Source organism: Puma concolor, chromosome C1, assembly GCF_028749965.1.
Source record: "Puma concolor isolate L17-30 chromosome C1, mPumCon1.1.hap2, whole genome shotgun sequence".
Lineage (NCBI taxonomy): Eukaryota > Metazoa > Chordata > Mammalia > Carnivora > Felidae > Puma > Puma concolor.
In genome coordinates this window covers 5,425,862-5,451,011 of record NC_141674.1, presented here as the reverse complement: position 1 = coordinate 5,451,011, position 25,150 = coordinate 5,425,862, and the positions used below count along the sequence as shown (strand labels likewise).

The window sequence follows — 25,150 nt, the reverse complement described above, 5'->3', positions numbered from 1 at the left end:
GCCACACAACACTCTCCTCCTTTCCTTCTATACTGATCTCCTACCTAAAATAGCCTCTCCATCCCATCACCTTCCTAAGTCTAGTTCTTCATGGCATTTATCGCCACCTGATACCCAGATGTGAATGACACATTAAAAACCCTTGTTTAAAACCCTTCATTGCCTCTCCTCTTTGCCATTAAAGGACACAAATCCAAATTCCTTACCTTGGTGATATGACCTAGTCCCACATACCTCTCTGGTCTTAGCAAGCTGTGCCCAGCCTTTCGCAAACACGCTGAGCGCATCCTCTGGGCTTTGGTTCAGGCTGTTTTCTCACCTGGTCCCCATTCACCTCTCCCGAGAAGCCCCCCGATTCTCCTGGGGGGCGAGGTGGGGCTACGATGCCCAAGAGTTATTGCCATCGTGCAGTTGACAAGGACGGCATTCACTGGCCATTTACACGAAATGGTTATCTGAGATATAAATTAATCTAAACTAAACCTATAAAAAATACAGATTAAGTTTTTCATTAATCTACGTCAACTCTATATCTGACAGTCTATAACCTGTTTACACTAATAGAAAATAAGAGTGGACCCCTATGATGTCTGAGATGTCATCTGAATGTGAGCTGTGCTGGTTTCAGGGACCCGGGTCTGTCTCAGAAATGGCGTAGACACTGCATTTCTGAGACAGTGTCTGAGGAGCACAAACGCACTCCTGATAGGTCGTCCTGGATTATGACAATTAGTCCTCAGAAAGTCCTAAACAGGCTTGAAACACTGGGCAAAGTCACCCCTATCAACTTCTCCTTAGGGAGCCCTCCCAACTGAGGACTCTGCCCATATGACACAAGAGTAGAGATGACAGTTGTTTCAGAACAGACCAAAAAGAGATTTGTGACTTTTCTATTTAGCCAATGGATGCTGGTGCTCCATGGGCACGAGTCACCCCAAATACGTCATATTAACTCTTTGCTTCTTCAAGACACACAAAAAAACGCCCCTCTGGTTTAAGAAGGTAATTTGTAACTAACGAAGGGGACCCCCACCTCTTAGGAAAGGTGGTCCTCATTCACACCTGTTCTGCCATAGACACGAAGCTGCTCTGCCTACCAAGGACCGTGAGGATTGAATGATGTGTCAGTACATTTCTGGGACAAGGTGACATTGTCATTGAGGGTCTGTTGAAGGAAAGAAGCTAATTTTCTTTTAAGCTTAAGCCTGTAGTAGTAACTTAATTAGGCCATGCTGTAAAATCATCACTAATAACTGTCAGAAGTGCCCCTGAGTCACCAGAGGATGACAAAGCTTGGCAGACAGCCTCTTCCATAGAGAGGAGCATCTAAAGTTCACCCCACCTCTCAGAAATGTCCTCAAGGGGCACCAACAGTCCCCCAATCTCAGCCTGCCTGCTTCCGGACCTCACGGCAGGACTTTCCTTCAGGAGTGCTTTACATATACACGTGTAATATATATATGTAACACATAGGTATGTGATATATAATAAAATAAGGGCACCTGGGTGTGTCAGTTGGTTAAGCATCCAACTTTGGCTCAGGTCATGATCTTGTGGTTTGTGAGTTCGAGCCCCGCATGGGGCTCTGTGCTGACAGCTCAGAGCCTGGAGCCTGCTTCCGACTCTGTGTCTCCCTCTCTCTCTGCCCCTCCCCTACTCGTGCTCTGTCTCTCAAAACTGAATGTTAAAAATATTTTTAAATAAAATAGCACTTAAAAACAACCCTTCACCCTACACAGTATTTTCAATTTCACAGTATTACATACCAGTTCTTGTCCACATATTCCCCTTTTGTTACATAGTGTCAATCACCTTGTATCCTAATTCCTTAACGTTATTTTATTTTCCAAGTTTCTGTAATCTTTTAGTTATCATTTGAATGATTACTAAAATTATGTGTTGCTACGCTCTATGATCTTCCAACTTACACATTTATTTTGGGCATTTAGGCCAGAACCTGGTGCCTATAGGTTGAATTACAGCTCTTTGTGGGTGTATACTATTTGACAGAGTGGTCTTACAGTGCATTTTTTGTCATTCTTGTTTTTTATTTATTTTTTTGTAGAGAGAGAGAGAGCATGTGCGTGCACATGAGCAAGAAAGGGGCGGAGGGAGAGAGAGAATCTTAAGCAGATTCTATGCTCAGCTTGGAGCCCGGCTCGGGGCTCAATCCCAGGATCCTGGGATCATGACCTGAGCAGAAATCAAGAGCTGGATGCTCAACTGACTGAGCTACCTGGGCTCCCCAATCATTCTTGTTTTCTAATTTGAATTAGTTGCCAAATCATGGATAGCCCTTAAAATTCAGATTTCTAACATTGAGAGTTGGCAACTAGCAGCAGGAGTCTACCTCTAGAAAGAACATAAGCTCTCCACTTTGCCACAGTCCCCACCACTCCCTATTGCCTTCACCAAGCCAGCCTCGCTCATTTACATGATCACTCCTTGATTTCTGTAGGCAGTTCAGTCTGCAACCTTTGATTTAATGCCTTTGCCTCCACAGACAAGAATGCAGATGACTACCGGCAATGTTTTACTTCTGTTGTTTTATTTCTGTAGGGTAGATTTCTGAAAGCAGGTTTATCGGGTGTAAGTATATTTTGGCTCCTGCCATACTGTATTCTATCTGGGATGTCCTCTCTCGCGCAATAGCTGCCCCAGGCACCCTCACGCGGGGCTGTTCGGCAAAAGCCCTGCTGCACTGGGCCAAACCCTCTCTCCTAGGAATTTGCAAATTGGATGTAAAGATAATGTGTCTGAGCTGATCTTTTTTTTTTTTTTTAATGTTTATTTTTGAGAGAGTGTAAGTGGGAGAGGGGTAGAGAGAGGGGAACTGAGGATCCCAACAGGCTCTTTAATGACACCCCTTTTGGGGCTTGAACTCATGAACTGTGAGATCATGGCCTGAGCTGAACCCGGAGGCTCAACAGACTGAGCCACCCAGGTGCCCCTGGGTTGATCTTAAACTGAAGAAAGGCATGTTTTGGGCAGTGGGCTTTATGTTTGGTCAAACACACGTGGAAAGGAAAAGAAACCAGTTCTGCAAAGAGAAAGAAGGAGATAAAATGGACAGAAAGATGTCAAAGCAAGGAAATGTAGAACCAGAGAGAGAGAGAGACAGAGACAGAGACAGAGACAGAGACAGAGCGAGAGAAGGAAGAAGGGACTAAGTGTGAGTCAAGTCACTAAAGGGCAGAGGTCAAAGGAGCAGGAATTCCTGTCACTCTAGGTCCTGGTGGGTTTCTGGTTCTGCTACTTACTGCACAGCCCCTTGTATTCTAGAAGCTATCCTGTGTCGTTCCAATACACTTGTTTTCTTAAGCTGGAGCTCAGTGGTTTCTGTGGGCGCCAACTTGGCCATCAGGTTCTCGGGAGCCGCTTTCTGTCTTCTCGGTCCACGGCTGTGTCCCCCACCTGGCAGTGCAGGCACATTGTAGGTGCTGAGATGTCTGAATACGTAGATGAATCTGCAGTAAGATGACCACTCTCCACCCTACCAGACCTGGGAGCATGTGAAATTGCCCCGACTGTCCCTGTCCCTGTTGAGGCACTGATGACCCCCATGCGGCCCATCCCAGGGGTCCATGCATGGTACCTGCCCATTAGTGGAACGCTCCCCTCCCTGGCCAGTGCTGGGACTCTTCTGTTAGTGCCCCACCCCCTTCCCCAGGTGCTCCTCTGCATCCTCTGGGAGGTCCTCCAAATGTATGGCTCCCTGATGCCGTCTGGGTCTCTGCTCAAATGTCCCCTTCCCGGAGGCCACCCGACTGTCCTGTCTGAACTAACATCTTCCCTGACTGCCTGTCTCACTGCACGGTCTCCCTGCTATGCTTTATTCTTTTTTTTTTTTTAAGTTTTTATTTATTTTCAGAGAGACAGAGACAGCATGAGCTGGAAAGGGGCAGAGAGAGAGGGAGGGAGGGAGGGAGGGAGGGAGGGAGGGAGAGACAGAATCCCAAGCAGGCTCTACACTGCCAGCACAGAGCCCAATGTGGGGCTTGAACTCACGAACCGTGTGATCATGACCTGAACCGAAATCAAGAGTCAGACGCTTAACCAACTGAGCCACCCAGGTGCCACCACTATGCTTTACTCCTCATCATAGCAACAAAAAACTATCATGGCAAATATGCATTTTGTTGTCTGTTGCCTCCAGTTAGAAAGTTCACAAGAGTAGAAACTTACCATCCTTCCCCAGAAACAAGGCCTGACACTTTGGCGCCCCACACGTTGATTTCACAGGTATTTACTGAGTGCCTACCACGTACAAATAACAACCTAAAATATGTAACCGTGCTGGAAGGCACTTAGTGCAATGGGACAAATAGAGCGAGGCGGGAGATGGTTAAGGTTGTGGGCAGCTTTGTTGCAATTTTTAAGCAGCAGGGTCAGGGAAGGACTCATGTAGGAGGTAGTGTTCTAGCAAACACGTGAAGGAGGTGAGGAAGAGAGCCAGGCACATGTAGGAACAAAGACCGTTTTAGGTCGGCAGCAGTCATTGCAAAGGTCCTGTGGCAGGAATGTGTTCAGGAAGCAGTAGAGTTTAGCTGTAGGGGAAAGTGGTATTGGAAGATGTGAAACATGAACCTGGAGCCAAGGGAGATTTCAAACGCAGTCACCCTTATTCAGGTATCATTTACATACAATCAAATGCACCCACGTTAAGTATATAGTCTGAGTTTTGGTCAATGTATATATAACTATGTAACTGTTGCCTTGGTCAAGACACAGAACATTTTCATTACCCCAGTGGGTGCCCTAGTCTCTGCACAGTCAACCCTCCGCCTCCCACTGGAGTGTGCTGCAAGTTCTAGAACTTCATTTACGTGGAATCATGCCGCACGTACTCTCCGAGGTCTGGCTTAGTTTGCTCAGCAGAAAATTTTTGTGATTTTATCATCATGTCGTGTTTATGAGCAGTTCCCTTGTGTTGTTAAGCAGAATCCTCCTCATAGGATTTAGCACGATTTATTCGTCCATACGTCTGTGGATGGACGCTGCGTTGTTTGCAGTTTTCTGCTATTATGAACAAAGCTGCTGTGAGTGTTTGCATACAAGCGTTCCTCGGGTCTATGTATTCGTTTCGCTTGAGCATCTGTAGACCTAGCATAGTCTAGCGGCAGGCTTTCTGGGTTGCACACTTTAATGTATGCTTAACTTTACAAGAAAGTTACAAACAGGGAGGTTGTGCCGTTTTTTTTTTTTTTAAGTTCATTTATTTATTTTGAGAGGGAGAGAGAGAGCACTAGCAGGGGAGGAACAGAGAGAGAGAGAGAGAGAGAGAGAGAGAGAGAAGTAATCCTACGCCAAGTTCCACACTTCCAAGTGCAGAGCCCAGCGCGGGGCTGGAACTCACAAGCTGGGAGATCGTGACCTGAGCCAAAATCAAGAGCCGGATGCTCAACTGACTGAACCACCCAAGCCTGCCGGTTGTGCTGTTTTGTTTCCCCACGGGCCCTGCGCCTTCGCCAACACCTGGGATTGTCGGTCTTCTCGGCTGCAGCTGCTGTGGTGGGTGCATGGTAGCCCCTCACTGTGATCTTCATTTGCATTTCTCTGATGGAATCAATGCTATTTCCTCATGTCCTTATACACCTTCTTATACTACGTACAGCTGTGGAGTATGTGTTCACTCCTTTACTTGGGTTATTGGCTTATTGAGTTGCAATTCTTTATACACATTTCGTATCTACAGAGAAGTCTTGCATCAGGGACCCATTTTGTGACTATTTTCTTGCAGCAGTGGCTGGTCGTTTCATTTTCTTACCAGCATCTGGCAAAGAGCAGATGTTTCTAATCCTGGTGCAGTCGGATCTATCCATTTCTTGCTTATGTGGTTGGTGTCTCGGCTAAGAAATGTCTGTCTACCCCAAGGTTGTGGAGGGGCTCAAGGGTTGTTTTTTGTTTTTTTTTTTTTCCCCTAGTCATTCTGTAGTTTTAGCTTTTATTTCAGGTCCATCGAGGGTTTTGAGCAAGGACCTGACATGATCACACTTGTGTGTCAGAGGCACCCCTGTGCTGTGTGGATGCCGGTGGGGCAGAGTGGGAGTGCAAGGCAACAGTCAGACGCGGGGAATGTTGATCGGCGAGGGTTTCAGGTTTGTGCTCTATCCCTCCTTGATGGATAATATTGTAATTTAAGGCTGCTTTGGGCCCAAATGTTTGCTGTGCATTTTAACTTCTCTTCACTAAAGTAAAGAACTGATTTTAAGTTTCAATCTGCACATTGTCATTCTTTGGGCATGGAAGCCCCCAACACAACAAGACAGTTCATCTATCATTCTTGAGAGGTTACAAAAAGGGAGAGCAACATATTCCAGGTCATGCCTGCATCATGCCTGCTGGGACTCATCAACCCATGTCTTCACCTTGGCCACTTCAACCCCGGTGCTACCCTTCCTTGAATTTATGATTTATTGCTCTCAGTTACTCTTTTGGCCAGATTTATAAACCTAACTGTTCTGTCTTTATATAATACCTACTTTGTACACTAGGCAATGACAGCAAATTTATTGTCTATGAGTTGTTAACCTTGAAAAATTACATCAATGCAAAGTGATTGCCTTTTAGCCTCCATAGCCAATAAATTTAATTTTTTGGAGGGGGGTGATATGAGTCATAGGATCATATATATATATCGCCGATCACAGAATGAGGAGCAAGTTGAAAGTTCTGAGCAACAGAAGCCAAGAAGGAAGACTTCTGTCTCTTGCCAAGCATGCACAAGCTGGTTTGTTGTCTGCTTTTCATAGGATGCTTACAACCTCTCTTCTCTCTGCCCGTCCCTGACTCCAGGGAAGAGGCTCTGAAGCTCTCAGGTAAGATGGATTTGTCCCCTTTATGTTAGTCTTGGAAGAGTCTTTGAGGGTCTCATATGCAAAGTTGGGAGAGAAGGACGGGAATTCTTTCTTGAAGGAGTCTTGCTAAATTAAGTCTTAGCTATGGATAGAATACTAGAGGATCCTTACGGCACATTGTAGGTTTTTTACTTTCTTTCTAAAACATAGGGGTCGAAAGGGTGGCTTTGCTTAATTCATGTCACTTCTGTAACCCAAAAATGTTGTTTTGGTTGTTTTTTTTTCCAATTTTAAAAACCGTACTACATTGAAAACATCATTACTCTTAGTTTCTATTTTAAACGAACTGGTTGGATGTAGAATTTGGTTGTTCCAATTGTAGATTAAAACTATTTTATATTAAGTTAAAAAGTAATCACCTGACATGTGTTACATGAAGCAAAAATATTTATTAAAAAATACAAAAATGACAATCTAGAGCTCGGGATGACACCGATTTCCAGGTACAAGTATCTTGTCCTTTTGATTTATGTTCCATTCAGATCGAGTGTAAGTCGAATTTTTAAAAAAAAAAATCAGTCAAGCAGATACTTATTTTGCTATTTCCTCTTAATTTAGTTTCAGAAATGAAAAGGCTGATGCTTGGTTATTAGTTTCCACTAAAACTTTAACTGGATTTTATCTTGCCTTTCATTTGGGGTACTTTTAGACTTAAAATTTTAAGTGAAGAGGAAAACCCTTCTGGACCATTGATTTTATAATTTCTTGTCTCTAAGGTTTCTCCCAAGAGGCTTTTTGACAATCAGCAAAAGCCTTGTTGGTCAGTCATCTGTGTCCATGATTTGGCGCAGCCCATGACCTCCTGTCAGTCACATCGATGGTCAAAAACAGGCATTGAGAGGCACCTGGGAGGCTTAGTTGGTTGAGTGTCTGACTCTTGATTTCGGCTCAGGTCTTGATCTCAGGGTCGTGGGATCAGGCCCCATGTTGGGCTCTGTGCTGAGTGTGGAGCCTGCCTAGAGATTCTCTCTCTCCTTCCGCCCCTCTGCTCTGCTCACGTTCTAAAAAAAATAAATAAAAATAAAAATAAAAAACAGGCGTTGACTTTACTGAATCTCTGCTATTTAAAAAGAACAGTACAGGATGAAATCACGATTGACTATTCAGAGAGTTCTGTCCCCTTCAAAAATGTACTATGTATTAAGATTTTTTAAAATCATACATTTAAAAAATGTATTATGATTTAAAAAAAAATTTAACATTTATTTTTGAGAGACAGAGAGAGACACAGTATGGGGAGGGGCAGAGACAGAGAGGGAAACACAGTATCTGACAGAGGCTCCAGGCTCTGAGCTGTCCGCACAGAGCCCAATGCAGGGCTCGAACCCACGAAATGTGAGATCATGACCTGAGTCAAAGTCAGACGCTTAACCGACTGAGCCATCCAGGAGCCCCTATTCTGATTTTTTAAAATGCAGATCAGTGTAGCATCGTATTCAAATTCTAAACAGGTGGCAGCCTGCCTTCAAGTTCTTGCCTAAACTTTTCTAATGTATTTGTTTTGACATAAATGAGCCTTCATTACACACACAGTTACACGTGGTCAAATTTTATAGATTTTCATGAATAATCTTCAGAAATGCTGTGAATGTGCTCAGATGCCGTCATAATAGTTTCAGTGCATTGTCTTCCAGTCAAGGTTGTAGCTGAGCATCTGGAAGCGGCCAGCAGGCGGGTATTCCAGGACTCCCGGAGCCTCTGATCTCAGAGTGCGGCTGCCGGCCAAGAGAGCCTTCCGGGAGCCAAGTGCCCGCTTAGTACACCTCCCACCTTCCACGCTCATTCCACAGGCCGTGCACGCACATTCCTATACATCTTATACACACATACCGCACCTCTTACATGCCATTAAACTGACCACATTTCACATTAAAAATGTTATTACTATCAATGTATTTAAAGAGTATTTTAAGGTTCTTTCTTATTATTATTCAATAATATTATTCTTGAATAATATATTATATTATTGAATTATATTCAATAATAATAATAATAATTCAATAATTGCGGCAATAGGCAGTAGATAAATAGGAACAAAAAAGAACTACTTTTTCAAGTGGAAACTCTTTTTTAACAAATTCTTCAAATTAAAAAAATTTTTCTTAATGTTTATTTACTTTTAAGATAGAGCACAAGTGGGGGGTGGGGGCAGAGAGGGAGACACAAAATCCAAAGCAGGCTCCAGGCTCTGAGCTGTCAGCACAATGCCCAACGCAGGGTTTGATCCCATGAACTGCAAGATCATGACCTGAGCCCAAGTCGGATGCTTAACCAACTGAGCCACCCTGGCACCCCGGTGGAAATGTTAACTGGTCCTGTGGCTCAGCTCCACTCTCCTATTCAAGGCAGCCGAGCGGCTTGGCAAAGTCACATAAGGCAGAAGAGAGTCAGAATTAGATCCACTCCTCTTGATTGTCTGGCCTGCCAGCTTGCGAATCGGATCACAGCATTTCCACGTCTTTGTTAAAACACCACTGACAAATCACGAACTTAGTATTTGGGGAATTTCTAGTGTTCTCTCTCTGTCCTCGAGCCCCCAAAAGACAACAGGGAACAGAAATAATTGATGAACCAAGCTACTAACCTCTTCTATTACTCTGTGTAGCACCTGATGGAGACGCAAGATCAACCTTGGATGAACTGGAAAGAGTGTACCTCCTGCAAATGCTGGAGATGTTAGGGGCAGAGAGAGACGACAGTCTTAGGAAAGCAGGTAAAATAATTCATGCGTGTACAGGCTGTCTGATTTTATTGCCACTGAATTACTCCCTATTCTCATCCACTATGTGAGGTAAAAACCTGTTTTGGAATAGAAAGGTGTTCTATAAAACATGCTAATAAACTGCCCAACACTCTCCACTTCTGGTGTAAAGACTCCTCTGCAATTTGGTGTTTTCTCTTTCTCACCAACTCCTTGCAAGCATCATGCTCTCCTTGGTACCTCAGCATATCTACATTTTTTCTCTGTACACATTTATTTTGGAGAGGAAGGAGAGTGTTATCCATTCCCAATAAGTGCAATTTTATTTTTTTTTTAATCTTTTTAATGTTTATTTATTTTTGAGACAGAGAGAGACAGAGCATGAGCAGGGGAGGGGCAGAGAGAGAAGGAGACACAGAATCTGAACCAGGCTCCAGGCTCTGAGCTGTCAGCACAGAGCCCAACGCGGGGCTCGAACTCACGGACCGTGAGATCATGACCTGAGCCGAAGTCGGATGCTTAACTGACTGAGCCACCCAGGCGCCCCTATTTATTTTTTTAAAAATGTTTGTTTGTTTATTTATTATTTAATGTTTATTTTTTAGACAGAGAGAGAGCATGAACGGGGGAGGGTCAGAGGGAGAGGGAGACAAGGAATCCGAAGCAGGCTCCAGGCTCTGAGCTGTCAGCACAGAGCCCGACGCGGGGCTCGAACTCGCGGACCGTGAGATCACGACCTGAGCCGAAGTCAGACGCTCAACCGACTGAGCCACCCAGGCGCCCCTAAAATGTTTATTTATTTTGAGAGAGAGAGAGAGAGAGTGCACATGTGCACGCAAGGGAGGGACAGAGCGAAGGGGAGGAAAGAAGAATCCTAAGCAGACTCCATGCTGTCGGCGCAGAGCCTGATGTGGGGCCCAGTAAGTGCAAATTTAAATTCTGGGTTCCTACTTGTTAAAATCTTATGCAAATTACTTAATCTTCTGGTACCTCAGTTTCATCATCAGTAAACAGGATTCATACAAATATCCACCTCATGGGGCTCCTGTGAAGTCAATGAGAAAATGCAAGTGAAATGCTCACCGCAATCACACGCAGTTATCAACAAAATGTTAGCTCTTACTAGTTTCTCCAACTGTATTCCACTAAGCAATGACACCAAGGCTCAAAACATTTTGGAAACAAAATGGGGACTTTAATAGACACTGTTTAATAGAAGTCCATTCATGTAAAATGTTCTGAGTGGACTACTGGGGAGAACACAGCGCCCTCTGTGAACTCCATCAGAGACAAGGACAAGGGTACTTTCCCAGCAGCCTTCAGGTAAATATTGCTGCAGAGTGAAAACAGGGAGATCAGAAACTAGGCACGACTCAGTAATACTCTATTTTGTGTGTTTTAAATAAAACAAGCATAAAATAGAAACCACAGATCTGATGATGAATGGTTTTCAAATACTGTTTTCCAGGTCTCGGTACTGGCACTGCTAACCCGCGAGGAGGTATGAGACAGGTAAGTGACCATATTTAGGAGAGCTGGGTGAGGCATTTTACACCTTGACTTTAGAGGATCCTACATTCTTGAACTGGGTAGCGTTCAGGGTAGAAATCATGCCTTCAAGTAACTGGCCAATCAGTGTTATCTTGGAGCATGTTTTTCTAAATTTTGATGTGTATAAAATGTGCCTACCAGACCTTATCCAGTGCTCAACTTTAACCAAGCTCTCCCCAAACATTTGACCAGAGACCATTTTTGTTGTTGTTGTTGTTGTTTTGTTTTGTTTTGTTTTGTTTTTTGGCTTAGTGCCCAGTAACATCCTTATAAAAATACACTGGAAACACTCGATCCTGGAGGTGGTGTTCACCACCCGAGGTCCCAACAGGGATGAACCCCCCCAGAAGGGGGCTGGTGTAGCTTCTGCATGTGACTAACTAAAAGTTATCATTCAGATGTTTATGAGTGGAAGGATTATGGTTAAAGACTCTAAAACCACAAAGGTAATTAGGAGGATTTGCTCATGAAATTCTACAATAAAAACAAACCGAAGGGTCCATGCTTAAATAGGTAAATTTCAGGGGAAATACAAGCCCTATTTTATTTTATTTTATTTTATTTTTTTCAACGTTTATTTATTTTTGGGACAGAGAGAGACAGAGCATGAACGGGCGAGGGGCAGAGAGAGAGGGAGACACAGAATCGGAAACAGGCTCCAGGCTCTGAGCCATCAGCCCAGAGCCCGACGCGGGGCTCGAACTCACGGACCATGAGATCGTGACCTGGTTGAAGTCGGACGCTTAACCGACTGCGCCACCCAGGCGCCCCACAAGCCCTATTTTACGCAGAAGATGGTAACTGTACAGAACATGTTACTGACATTATTTAAACAGAAAGAGGTCAGTGAGGGCTTAGGAAACTTCATGGCCATCAGAGGGCTACATAGACTTGGTGGACCCCTGGCTGGGCACAGGGAGACCTTCCAGAGCCATACTCTGGGTTCATACTGCAATTACAACGGCAAACAATTTCAAAGGTCCTATGTCTTAACTACAGTTCCTTTTTCTTGCAGTGGTCTTAATTCATTGATAACCTATGTTTTCTGTTTGTTTTTGTGCATTGTTTTAGTTTCAAGCTTTCTTTGGACAAGATCCTAACATTTTCCTGAGTCATCTTTTGGCCAGAATCAGGAAACAATATAAGAAACGTGGATCTCCTTCTGAATGCTTCTGGAAATACTGTGTCTGAAGTAAAACGAACATCTATTAGTCAACTCAAAAACAACCACCTTAGAAAGTTAAAAATAAAAATGTCTGACTTGAAAACAGCATAGAAAAAAACTAAGCAAACTATACCCCGTTCATTACTATTTGGAAAAATAAATCCTCTATGTTTTGCAAATATCATGAGTGGTCATTTTATTTATAAACAGGCCCTGAACATTTATAATTTTTCTTTCCATCGATTTATTTTTTAAAAATATTTATTCATTTTTGAGAAAGAGTGTGTGCATGAATAGTGGAGGGGCAGAGAAAGAAGGAGAGAGAGAGAAAGCAGGCTCCACACTGTCAGCCCAGAGTCCAACATGGGGCTCAATCCCACAAACTGTGAGATCATAACTGGAGTCGAAATCAAGAGTTAGACGCTTAACCAACTAAGCCACCCGAGCACCCCTTCGTGAATTTATAAAGAACTCTCTGAAAATTGAAAAGTAAAGCTAATAAAATTAACAGAAGCAAATACTAAGCAGAAAAGTCCCAAAAATGCAATTTAGTTGAAACAGTTAAACTACAACTCACTTAAACATTACCTTTCCTACGTGTCCCCTCAACCCTTAAAAATGACATATGGTATCATCACTTAAAAAAAATCAGCATCTTGTGGAAAAGTCTCTACAGTGAAGGATGTGTAGATGCGGGCTGGGAGCGGTCTGAATTCTCCTCAGTTTCTGATGGGGTAGGTTCACGTGCTCAAATCCCCTGTCCCTGAGCTTTAAACTCTTAACAGAGACACATGCTTGCTCTCGGTTCCTGTGAGCTGCAGATGTGCAGCTCGCTGACTCGGGGATCGTCTCCTATACAGGGAAGAAGGCTGAGGAGGGTTTAGGATCACAGAATGGAAGGAAGAGCCCATTTGTTAATTTTTAAAACCCGCTAATGTGTGTGTGCACACACCAACTTACACTCTGTGAATGCGTGTGTACAAAGGTTTATTGACACAGTGCAAAAAAATGTCTCCAGTTCTGCATGTACAGTTTATGTTTTTCCTTAAAAAAGATACCTGATTGAATTTACCTTGTGAGTTATAACGAAGTTTTTACTTAATTGCAAAATGACTCCATTCCCACAGCATTGTGTTTTTCAAAAATCTTGACCTCATATCCAAGAAAATAGTCACCTTCTGGGTAATATTTATGTAAACATCGAAGCCTACGGTATAGACGTGTATTACCAATTTCTGTAGTTATTCATACAAAAAGTTAATAAACCCGAACAATGAAGTATAAAGGTTGGCAGAGCCCCCCTGGGGGGCAGCAGTGTCACTGCTGAGCGTCCCCTCTCCCCTCCAGCAGTGCGAGCATCGCGGTGCAATCTCTGAATACGCCAACTAGTCTACTTGTCAACATATGAAAATTATAAACACAGCGCTACTACAGATCTGCCTACAACAAGCACCGGTTTCAGATCAAATCTGGCATAATATTTGTGCTGTAAGATGTGTACGAAGGTAAAGAAATCAGCAAACTCAGGTAAAACGAACATCCAGACAAAGGCGCTTCCATTATTAGAGAACGTAAGGTTTCAAACGGGCTGCATGAAGCAGAGTGGCCCCTGAGAGCCACACATCAGTTTTGATTTGTACAAATTAAAACTTTTATCCCTACAGAAGGTCGCAATGACTACACTGATGGACAGTATCCAGGCTGGTTAGTTTTTCTAAAGTTGATTTTTCACCAAGGGTAAAAATGCCACACAACTTGACCAAGATGACGAGGACTTCAGAAATCACTGAATGATCAGGATGGAGTAGAAAAGGACAGTTCCATATTTGCATAGAACTGCTTAGCATTTGAAAATGGTTCTGACACCTTAAGATGGACTCACCCTCCAGAAAACTCTACTTTAGAAAGGATACCTGAGCTACAGGAATTGAGAATCAGGGCTCCGCAGTCCTCATGGATGAAGAGGTCGAGTCTCCTAATTATTATCAGTTATATGTACTTTACAAAAGGTATCAAACTTGGAGGGAGGAAGAGAGTTAGCTTGAAACAAAACAACAAAACATGAAAGATCAGCCAGTCTGTTATATAAAAGATAGAAGGTCCTGCTCCTTTGCTCCTATTCCTTTCTGATCTGTGTGGGTGTGAACCGCATGAGTCCCCCCAAGTCTGGGCAGGAATCACGGATTTCTCTCAAGAACAGGGAGCTGACTTAGCAAGTAAACAACCCACTCACTTCTTCACAAACACAATCAGGGCCGGAGTAGGAAGCACTGATCCGTGGCCACGCTGCACCCCCGTGAGGACCACGGAGCTCCCGCAAACCGCGGCTGTCACCGGGAAGCCACCACGGCACTTACAGACCTCTGGCAAAGATGGACAGACCTCTTGTGTGTAAATTGGTTGGAAAGAAAGAGTTACGTGTTAGTTTTGGTGAGACAACGTTCAAACACATAGGCATAAAGGAAGAGTATTATTTCTTTTTTTTTTTTTTTTTTTTTTTAATTTTTTTTTTTTCAACGTTTATTTATTTTTAGGACAGAGAGAGACACAGCATGAACGGGGGAGGGGCAGAGAGAGAGGGAGACACAGAATCGGAAACAGGCTCCAGGCTCTGAGCCATCAGCCCAGAGCCCGACGCGGGGCTCGAACCCACGGACCGTGAGATCATGACCTGGCTGAAGTCGGACGCTTAACCGACTGCGCCACCCAGGCGCCCCTAGGAAGAGTATTATTTCTTACGTGACTTCTGAAACTCTTTACAATCATTATTTTAAAAACCAGAACCTTAAAAAGGAGAATGCCACTGGTTGAGTGAAGAGCTCTTTCTTTTTTTTTTTTTTAATTTTTTTTTTTTTTACGTTTATTTATTTTTGAGACAGAGAGAGACAGAGCATGAACGGGGGAGGGGCAGAGAGAGAGGGAGACACAGAATCAGAAGCAGGCTCCAGGCTCTGAGCCATCAGCCCAGAGCCCGACGCGGGGCTCGAACTCACGGACCGCAAGATGGTGACCGGAGCTGAAGTCGGACGCTCAACCGACTGAGTCACCCAGGCGCCCCAGAGCTCTTTCTGTTTTAATGTTACACATGCAAAAGCTAACTTAACTCCAAGGAATAAGCTCATTGTAAGTAGACTGGTTTTTAAGATAAGACTTTGGGAATTTCAGTGGAAGGTGGAAAATTAAAAGGAAAGGCATCTATAGGAATAAAGCTCAGAATCCAAACCTAAAAGCCAGCTATTCCCAGTGTACTGATGGGCGATATTTTCTAACACTGGAAGTGACTTGGCGTCGTGAGGAAGCGGAACGTCTCCTCTTAATCTCGGGGGGAAGCACCAAGTTGTGCACAGGCCGCATGAAAGTACGCAACTTATGGAAACCATTCCGAACAGTATATGGCCTGCAGGTGGGATGTCCTACGTCCTCCCACAGGAAAATGATCCACGTAACAACAGAACGAAATAAACGAGGCTAACATTCGGGGCTACTTCTAGCCATACTTCTAACTACCATCCATTTTGGGTGACACCCGAAGTCAAGTTTCTCTGTGCACACACCTCTCTAGAGGCCATCCAATCTGCTCAGAGGATGGCCAACCAGAAAGAGAAGCTGACTGACAGCTTTAATACACCAGGAACACAGGAATGAAAGACGGTATATACAATGTCTGTTTCAGAAAAATGATGCCTGTTAAAAAGTCCAGAAGGGAAAACCTTCACATTCACTGATAGCTTCATGGCCATGTAGGAGTCACACCAAGAGGTCTGCTTGTCCGGCAGGTGCCATCTCCATGGCCACTCAACTGCCGTTTGCTGCTGGAGCTTGACCACAGGACTCTGCGGCGTCACCAAGGGAATCTTTGCTTTCGCAGGTGACACAGCCCTCCAAGAGAGAACAAGAGCAGGCAAGAGGACATGATGTCGTCTGGAAAGTCTTACAATCAGTAAAATGCTGGCCAAGCACCCTACATCTCATTCCCCAATTTATTCAATTCATGCCTAAGAATCGTCTGTATTACAGGTCGTTCCTTATTATTAAAAGGTAAATGACAATTGTTTACCTACTTTTGCTTATTCTGAAGCTCATTCGTATACTCTACTCAAAAGCACACAAATAGTATTTTAGTTTTTAAAGTTTATTTGAGAGAGAGGGAGAGAGAGCGCATGCACACATGAGCAGGGGAGGGGCAGAGAGAAAGAGAAAGAGGGAGAGGGAGAGAGAGAGAGAGAGAGAGAGAGAGAGAGAAAGTCTCAAGCAGGCTTCCACACTGTCAGCGCAGAGCCCAACACGGGGCTCGAACCCACAAATTGTCTTACGAACAAAGACACGTGGAGTGCCCAGCTCAGCTCCTGCTGTTGGCACTACTGTATCTAACCTTTCTTACTTTGCGGGCACTCATTCCTTTCTTTAAAAACAGGTGGGGGGGAGGTTCCGGCACTTGTTTACTTCAGAAGCCCTAATACCACAGTGTTTTGAGTGCTTAGCTTTCTCCTCTTATCATAGTTTTTAAATTAAGTTTTTCTGATGTTTATTTATGTTGAGAGAGAGAGAGAGAAAGAGAGAAAATGAATGAGTGGGGGAAGGGCAGAGAGAGAGAGACAGAGAAAATCCCAAGTAGGATCCACGCTATTAGTGCAGAGCCCTTTAAAAAAAAATTTTTTTTTTTTATCTTACCATAATTTTTAACTTCACACATTATCATCTCCTGCATCTCAACACTTGTGGGAATACAGAGCTCATTACAACTGTCACAATCATTCCACGGAGCCACCATCAGGACCACGAGCAAGTCAAAACTCCACTGTCTAGGCCGCTCACATATGATCTGACTGAGAAGATCTCACAACAACAAAAGAGCACCTGGGGCTCACGGAAACTCCTGCCAGGTATGAATACTACCTCTGGTGTGAATCTTACAACTTGAGTTTTAACTCTGTTCAAACACACCTGCATATATGAAATGCAAGTCCCTTGGTCCTCTCCTCCCTTGCCAATCATGTATCAAAGCAGGTGTCCCAGAACATTCCAACTGGTAAAAACACTTGCAGTCAAAGAGACCTGTATTCAAAATCAGAGGGACTGCCCAGCCATATATAAAGTGTCCAACATCTGTATACATGACTGTGTTGTTTGTCGGTAAAGCAGGGATAGTAAAGTTACTGCAAAAGTAGCTGTGAGGGTTGTAATTTTTGGTGGGATCGTGCAATAAGTATTAAGTGCCTCGAGCACATCCAGGAATGACAGCTGTTGTCACTGTGCTTACCTGGATGTCTATCTCGAGGGACAGCCTGACTCTGAATCCAAGAATGCACCTTGGCCAGCTCCTCCCTCTGCGTGCGTGAAAACTGGGGTTGCTGCGGCCGCATGCCCACCAGCCTCTCCAGGTCCCCTTTCAGCACGGTCTCTTTCACCCTGTGGACAGACAAGCGACCTCAGTCCTGAATAAGGCACAGGGTTCTCGTGTGATCCATGAACAGCTCTGTTTGGGTCTGTGATATACTTTCTATCTCTTGCTAATATACAACGTGCCCATTAAACAAAGAACTGAATCAGCTCTTTGTCAAGCTGGTGAAGCGAGAGCTCTTTCTCTCGGAGAAAGCATCTGTACCAGCACCTGAATGGGGCAGACGCAAGACACAGCTTTCCCTCAGCTCCTCTCTTCTCTCAGAATGCGAAAAATTCAGCGTCTAAAGAGAAAAGTTCTTGTATGTGTGTGTCATCTGGGGAAGCGGTGCTGTCTTTGTTTTCCGGTCTCATGATGCACACGTTGGTGCGGTCTGGATCTGAGTGTGCACGGCATTGCCACTACAGCCACTGTTCCGGGATCATTCATCATTTAACTTCAAATGAATGAATGTGAAAATACATTTCTGTAGGAACATCTATAAAAACAGAAGTTAAAAATCACTTAGTATTAAACAATACACTTAAAAAACCATAAAAGTTTCTTTAAAAAACCCCATTTAAAAGGGGGGTCCTTGAGGGCACCTGGGGGGCTCAGTTGGTTAAGCGTCCGACTGTTGGCTCTGGTTCAGGTCATAATCTCACAGATCGTGAGACTGAGTTCCTGTAAGCGCAGAGCCTGCTTGGGATTCTCTGTGCCCCTCTGTCTGCCCCTCCCCTGCTCATGCTCTGTCTCTCTCTCTCTCTAAATAAACTTTAAATAAAAGTGGGTCTTTTAAAGTGCTTTCTTACCTCTCAGGTACCTGATATGTCATTAGAATGCACTCAGGTGTCTGTTTTATCATTCTCCACATGGACTCTTCAGCAAAACCGGGAAATGTTTCTTTCTTCTGTACATCCTGAGACTGCTGTCCCTCTGAGGTGATTTCAGAAGAATAATCACCACTAGTGGAGTATATGCTGTGGTCACTGCTTCCTATCAAAGACCAACAACAATTACAGATTAGGAGACACTGTTAGGGGCAGATTTGCCAAACTCATTCTTCCCACTGTGGCAACCAGCAGACAGTCTTCGCCATCACCCAGCAGTGGTCCCAGGTGACCCCCTTGGTTCCTCCGCCTTCCCTAGATGTCCCTCTCACTCCTCCTGAGCTGTCCACGCTCAAGGCCACACCTCACTCCTTCTCATCACCTGGAGATGTTCCAGGTCAGCTCCAAAATCACTAACATCTCAGCTTTGCTTGCTCGTCTGCTTGTTCAAGTGCGCCAACTACAAAGTGCCCCGGCCCTTCAGCCCACAGTCCATCATTCAGTCACACTCTTTACAACACCTGAGATTTCTTTTTCCCTCTCATTTTTCACACTATCAAAATGTCAATTCTCATAAAGCCAACAAGTCAGTTCTGTTCTTATGTAAACCCAAGTAACCAAAGATAGGGATAAAGTTATTTATCATTGGGTACACCGATCCATTATCACCAAAAGGATCTTACAAAGCTGGGTAATCCTGCTACAGTCTCTGGCCAGCCCGTCCTGGCAATGACTGTTCTCCATGTCTCTGTTCCCTGACTCTCACCTATTGAAAATGTCATTACTGACACTAAACACAAGCTTACTCCTCACCTCCTCCTGTTACAACAGAGAGGTATCCACCCATCCCAAGGCCCATTCCTTTATGGCTGCTATGGAGCCTTGCAAATCATTCCTTTCCTAACTCGCATCGACTTTTCTAGATCCTTCTCGTCAACTTTGAAACAAAAACAAAGCAAACAAAAGTACCTCTCTAATTTTTTAAAGAGTAAGTACATGGGCGAAGATGGTGGAGAAGTGGGAGGACAGGGATTTTCCTCATCCCTCAAACACAACTGTATTGAGGTCAGAGCACTTGGAACACCCAGGAAATCGAGCTGCAGAGTGGCAGAAGGATCTCCACAGTTGGAGGGGGACAGTTTGGCAGGACTGAGGTGTGTGTATGTGAATTGGGGGAGGCAAAACGGCATAGGCACAGAGGGGAGGGAATCCCTTCTGTGCAGAGACAAAAGGGAGAGAAAGAGGAGTTGTAAAAGTCGGCCTCAAGTTACCACAAGAGGAAAAAGTCTCTGGATCACGGAATGGGGAACAAGAAATACGGAGAGTGCCAATTTCTGTTTTGCAAACAGCCTTAGGCGCTGAAACTCGGAGGTTTGGAAGTATGTGACTTTCTCTGGAGCAAAGCTGGAGCAAAGCTGGGAGCCATGGACCACGCTCCCAGGAGGTGGGAAGCCGGCCGGAGTGCAGAGTGCAGTGTAGCGATCTCAGGGGCGCACTGGGAGAGAACAGTCCCCTTCCTGGAATACTTGGAGAAATGGGATTATTGCCTCCCCAAGGACAAAAGACCCCGAAGGTACCAGCCAAAGGCCTTTTATCAACAGGGCGGAGTGGCGCTATTCCAGAACAGGGTCTGGGCAGTGCAGGATCCTTGAAGACATTAGAGAGCCTAGAAGGCACGGGAGACTGTGGAGCAGGACAAGCCTGCCACCCACGCTACTCTGTGAGGGCCGTTTGAATAGCATGGTTTGAGACACCTGGTCCGGGGAGCAGAGACTGGGGTGTTGCCATTTTTTCCCCCATCATCAACAGGGTGGGGGTTCAGGAAGCAGCACAGTGGCCCCCAGTGGAAGTGGGACCTGCTTACACCAAACCCCACCCCTCCATGACTGGTAACTGCTTATCTACAGGAGTGGGACTGACACTGAGCAAACCAGACGGCCCCTCCCCCAAACCAGCACAGCCGCTGGTCCCAGGCACCAACAGGCAACTTTTTTTTCTTTTCTTTTTTTTTTCTTTCTACCCTCTTCTTTTTTTCTTTTGGAATTGGGCTCATAGTTTCTGATTTGTATATATATGTGTGTGTGTGTGTGTGTATATATATATATGTTTGATTAGGCATTTTCATTCTATTCTTTTTATACCTTTTCTGTTTCTTCTTCTTTATCTTCCTTTCTCTTTCTCTGGATTTAGCCTTATAGTTTTTGATTCTCTGGTCTTCTCTTCTTTCATTTTTCTCTTTTTATGGGACCAGGCTTCCCCACCCCCCTTTCCTTTTTTTTCCCCCAGGGTCACTTCAGTAAACAAATCAAAGCACACCTGGTTGAAGGTCCAAACACTCCACCACTATGAGCAAGAAGGAGCTCTGCAGAGGGCTGACCAGTGGGACACAGAGGCCAAAACACAAGAACAGCATGCACACAGCAGACACCAGAAATACTTCCTGAAGTGCCAGGCCCTGGACAGTGCATGACCCCTTTTTACTATAGTAGCTCTTGCAGATGCAGGACCTATAACAAGCTTTTAAAACACACAAAAGACAGAAACTTAGCCAAAATGACAAAACGGAGGAATTATCCCCAAAAGAAAGTTCAGGAAGAAATCACAGCCAGATTAATTGCTCACAACAGGTACAAACAGTATGTCTGAAGAAGAATTTAGAGTAACAGTCATAAGACTAATAGCTGGGCTTGAGAAAAGCACACAAGACACCAGAGAATCTCTTGCTGCAGAGATCAAAGACCTAAGGAACTAGTCACAATGAATTAAAAAATGCTATAACTCAGATACAAAATAAACCAGATACAGTGACAGCAAGGATGGAAGAAGCAGAGAAGAGAATAGCTGAAATAGAAGATAAAATTATGATTATGTAAAATGATGAAGTGGAAAAAAAGAGGGAAAGGAAATTACTAGACCACGAGGGGAGAACGAGAGACCTAAGTGATTCAATGAAACAAAATAATATCCGTACCATAGGAGTTCCAGGAGAAGAAGACAGAAAGGGGCAGAGGACTTACTTGAACAAATTATAGCTGAGAACTTCCCTAATCTGGGGAAAGAAACAGGCATCCAAGTCCAAGAGGCACAGAGATCTCCCTTCTAAATCAACAAAAACAGGTCAACACCATCACGTATTATAGCAAAACCGGCAAAATACAAAGATAAAGATAGAGTTCTGAAAGCAGCTAGGGACAAAAGGTCCTTAACCTACAAGGGTAGACACATAAGGTTAGTAGCAGACCTGAAACTTGGCAGGCCAGAAGGGAGTGGCAGGAAATATTCAATGTGATGAATAGGAAAAATACACAGCCAGGAATACTTTATCCAGTAATGCTGTCATTCAGAATAGAAGGAGAGATAAAGACTTTCTCAGACAAACAAAAACTAAAGGAGTCTGTAACCACTAAACCAGCCCTGCAAGAGATCCTAAGTGGGATTCTGTGAGTGGAAAGCAGCAAAAACTACAAAGGACCAGAGACATCACAACAAACATGAAATCTACAGATAACACAATGACACATTTTAAATTCGTATCTTTCAATAATCACTCTGAATATAAATGGGCTAAATGCCCCAATCAAAAGACACAGGGTATCAGAATGGATAAAAAAACAAGATCCATCTATATGCTGCCTACAAGAGACTCATTTTAGACCAGATGCTACCTGCAGACTGTAAGTGAGGGGATGGAGAACCATCTATCATGCTAATGGACATCAGAAGAAAGCTGGAGTAGCCACACTTATATATAAGACAAATTAGATTTTAAAACAAATACTGAAACAAGAGATGAAGAAGGGCATTATATCATAATTAAGGGGTCTATCCATCAAGAAGAGCCAACACTTATAAATACTGATGCCCCCAACATGAAAGCACCCAAATATATAAATCAATTCATCACAAACATAAGCAAACTTATTGATAATTATACCATAACTGTAGTAGTCTTTAATAAAATACTCCACTTACAGCATGGACAGATCATCCAAGGAGAAAATCAATAAGGAAACAACAGTTCGGAATGACACTCTGGACCAGATGGACTTAACAGATATATTCAGAACATTTCATCCTAAAGCAGCAGAATACACATTCTTCTCGGGTGCACATGGAACATTCTCCAAAACAGATCACATTTTGGGTCACAAAACAGTACTCAACAGGTACAAAAAGACTGATATACCATGCATATTTTCAGATCACAACACTATGAAACTTGAAACCAACTCCAAGAAAAAATGTGGAAAGCCCCCAAATACATGGAGGTTAAAGAACATCCTATGAAAGAATGAATGGGTTAACCAGGAAATTAAAGAAAAAAATTTAAAAATATATGGAAGCAAATGAAAATGAAAGCACGACAGTCCAAACCCTTTGGGATGCAACAAAGGCAGTCCTAAGAGGAAAATACATTGCAATTCAGGCCTATCTCAAGAAGTGAGAAAGTTCCCAAATACACAACCATACCTTACACATAAAGGAGCTGGAAAAGCAGCAGCAAATAAAGCCCAAAGCCAGCAGAAGGGAAATAATAAAGATGAGAACAGAAATAAACAATATAGAATTAAAAAAAAAAACAACCCAGAACAGATCAATGAAACTAAGAGCTGGTTTTTTGAAAGAATAAACAAATAACCCCCTAGCCAGACTTCCCAAAAAGAGGACTCAAATAGATAAAATAAAAAACCAAAGAGGAGATATCCTAACTAACACCACAAAAATACAAACAATTATAAGAGAATATACTATGAGAAATAATATTCCAACAAACTGGACAATCTGGAAGAAATGGACAAATTCCTAGACACTCACAGACTACCAAAACTCAAATGGAAGAAACAGAAAATTTGAACAGACTCACAACCAGCAAAAAAATTGAATGGGTTATCAAAAATCTCCCAAAAAAATAAGAGTCCTGGGCCAATGGCTTCCCAGGGGAATTCTACCAGACATTTAAAGCAACGTTAATACCTATTCTTCTCAAACAGTTCCAAAAAATAGAAATGGAAGGAAAGCTTCCAAATTCATTCTATGAAGCCAGCATTACCTTGATTCAAAACCAGACAAAGAACCCACTAAGAAGGAGAATTACCAGCCAATATCCCTAATGAACACAGATGCCAAAATTCTCAACAAAACACAAGCAAATTGAATTCAACAGTACCTTAAAAGAATTACCCATCACGATCAAGTGGGATTCGTTCCTTGGCTGCAGGGCTGGTTCAATATTCACAAATCAATCAACATTATATACCACATTAGTAGAAGGAAGGATAAGAACCATATGATCCTGTCAATAGATGCAGAAAAAGCATTTGACAAAATACAGCATCTTTTGATAAAAACCCTCAAGAAAGTTGGGACAGATGGAACACGCCTTAACACTATAAAAGCCATATATGAAAGGCCCACAGCTAATATCATCCTCAATGGGGAAAACTGAGAGCTCTCCCACTATGATCAGAATGCCACAGGATGTCCATTCTCACCACTGTTATTCAACATAGTGTTCGAAGTCCTAGCCTCAGCAATCAGACAACAAAATGAAATAAAAGGCATCCAAACTGGCAAAGAAGTCAAACTTTCACTCTTTGCAGATTACATGATACTCTACATGGAAAACCAGAAAGACTCCACCAAAAAAACTGCTAAAGCAGATACATGAATTCAGCAAAGTTGCAGGATATAAAATCAATGTACAGAAGTCAGTTGCATTTCTATACACCAATGATGAAGCAACAGAAAAAGATATCAAGGAATCGATCCCACTTAAAATGGCACCAAAACCCACAAAATACCTAGGAATAAACCCAACCAAAGAGGTAAAAGATCTCTACACTGAAAACTATAGAAAGCTTATGGAAGAAATTGAAGAAGACACAAAGAAATGGAAAAATATTCCATGTTCATGGATTAGAAAAACAAGTATTTTTACAATGTTGATACTACCCAAATCAATCTACACATCCAATGCAATCCCTATCTAAATAACACCAGCATTCTTCACAGAGCTAGAACAAACAATCCTAAAATTTGTATGGAACCACAAAAGACCCCCAATAGCCAAAGTAATTTTGAAGAAGAAAACCAAAGCTGGAGGCATCACAATCCCAGACTTCAACCTGTATTACAAGCTGTAATCATCAAGACAGTATGGTACTGGCACAAAAACAGACACACAGATCAATGGAAAGAATAGAAAACCCAGAAATGGACCCACAAATATATGGCCAACTAATCTTTGACAAAGCAGGAAAGAGTATCCAATGGAAAAAATACAGTCTCTTTAGCAAATGGTGCTGGGAGAACTGGACAGCAACATCCAGAATGAACCTGGACCACTTTCTAATACCATTCACAAAAATAAATTCAAAATGGATAAAAGATCTAAATGTGAGACAGGAAACCATCAAAATCTTACAGAGGGAAACACAAAGCAACCTCTTTGACCTCGGCTACAACAACTTATTAGTAGACATGTCTCCAGGGCAAAGGAAGTGAAAGCAAAAAATGAACTATTAGGACTTCATCAAGATAAAAGCTTCTGCACAGCAAAAGAAACAACAAAACTAAAAGGCAACCGACAGAATGGCAGAAGATATTTGCAAATGACATATAGGATAAAGGGCTAGTATCCAAAATCAATAAGGAACTTACCAAACT

At 43.2% G+C, this 25,150-nt stretch overlaps 2 protein-coding genes and 1 non-coding gene across 3 annotated transcripts in view; 1 reads left to right on the top strand and 2 right to left on the bottom strand.

The window, feature by feature from the left end:
* Window positions 1-6,642: 6,642 nt before the first annotated feature.
* On the top strand, window positions 6,643-12,453 carry UTS2 (urotensin 2). Its single transcript, XM_086720226.1, has 4 exons — window positions 6,643-6,818; window positions 9,463-9,570; window positions 11,027-11,070; window positions 12,181-12,453. The coding sequence occupies exons 1-4, from the start codon at window positions 6,719-6,721 to the stop codon at window positions 12,298-12,300; spliced, it is 372 nt and encodes a 123-aa protein (XP_086576352.1). The 5' UTR covers window positions 6,643-6,718; the 3' UTR covers window positions 12,301-12,453.
* On the bottom strand, window positions 10,253-10,337 carry TRNAR-UCG (transfer RNA arginine (anticodon UCG)). The gene has a single exon. It is a non-coding gene; the product is annotated as a tRNA-Arg (tRNA).
* Window positions 12,454-15,338: 2,885 nt separating the features above from the next.
* Window positions 15,339-25,150, bottom strand: part of PER3 (period circadian regulator 3) — a 57,402-nt gene continuing 47,590 nt past the window's right edge. Inside the window, 4 exon segments of the mRNA XM_086715583.1 lie at window positions 15,339-16,153; window positions 17,535-17,550; window positions 17,552-17,683; window positions 18,467-18,650. Coding sequence (XP_086571709.1) covers window positions 16,070-16,153; window positions 17,535-17,550; window positions 17,552-17,683; window positions 18,467-18,650 — 416 coding nt within the window. The 3' untranslated portion in view covers window positions 15,339-16,069.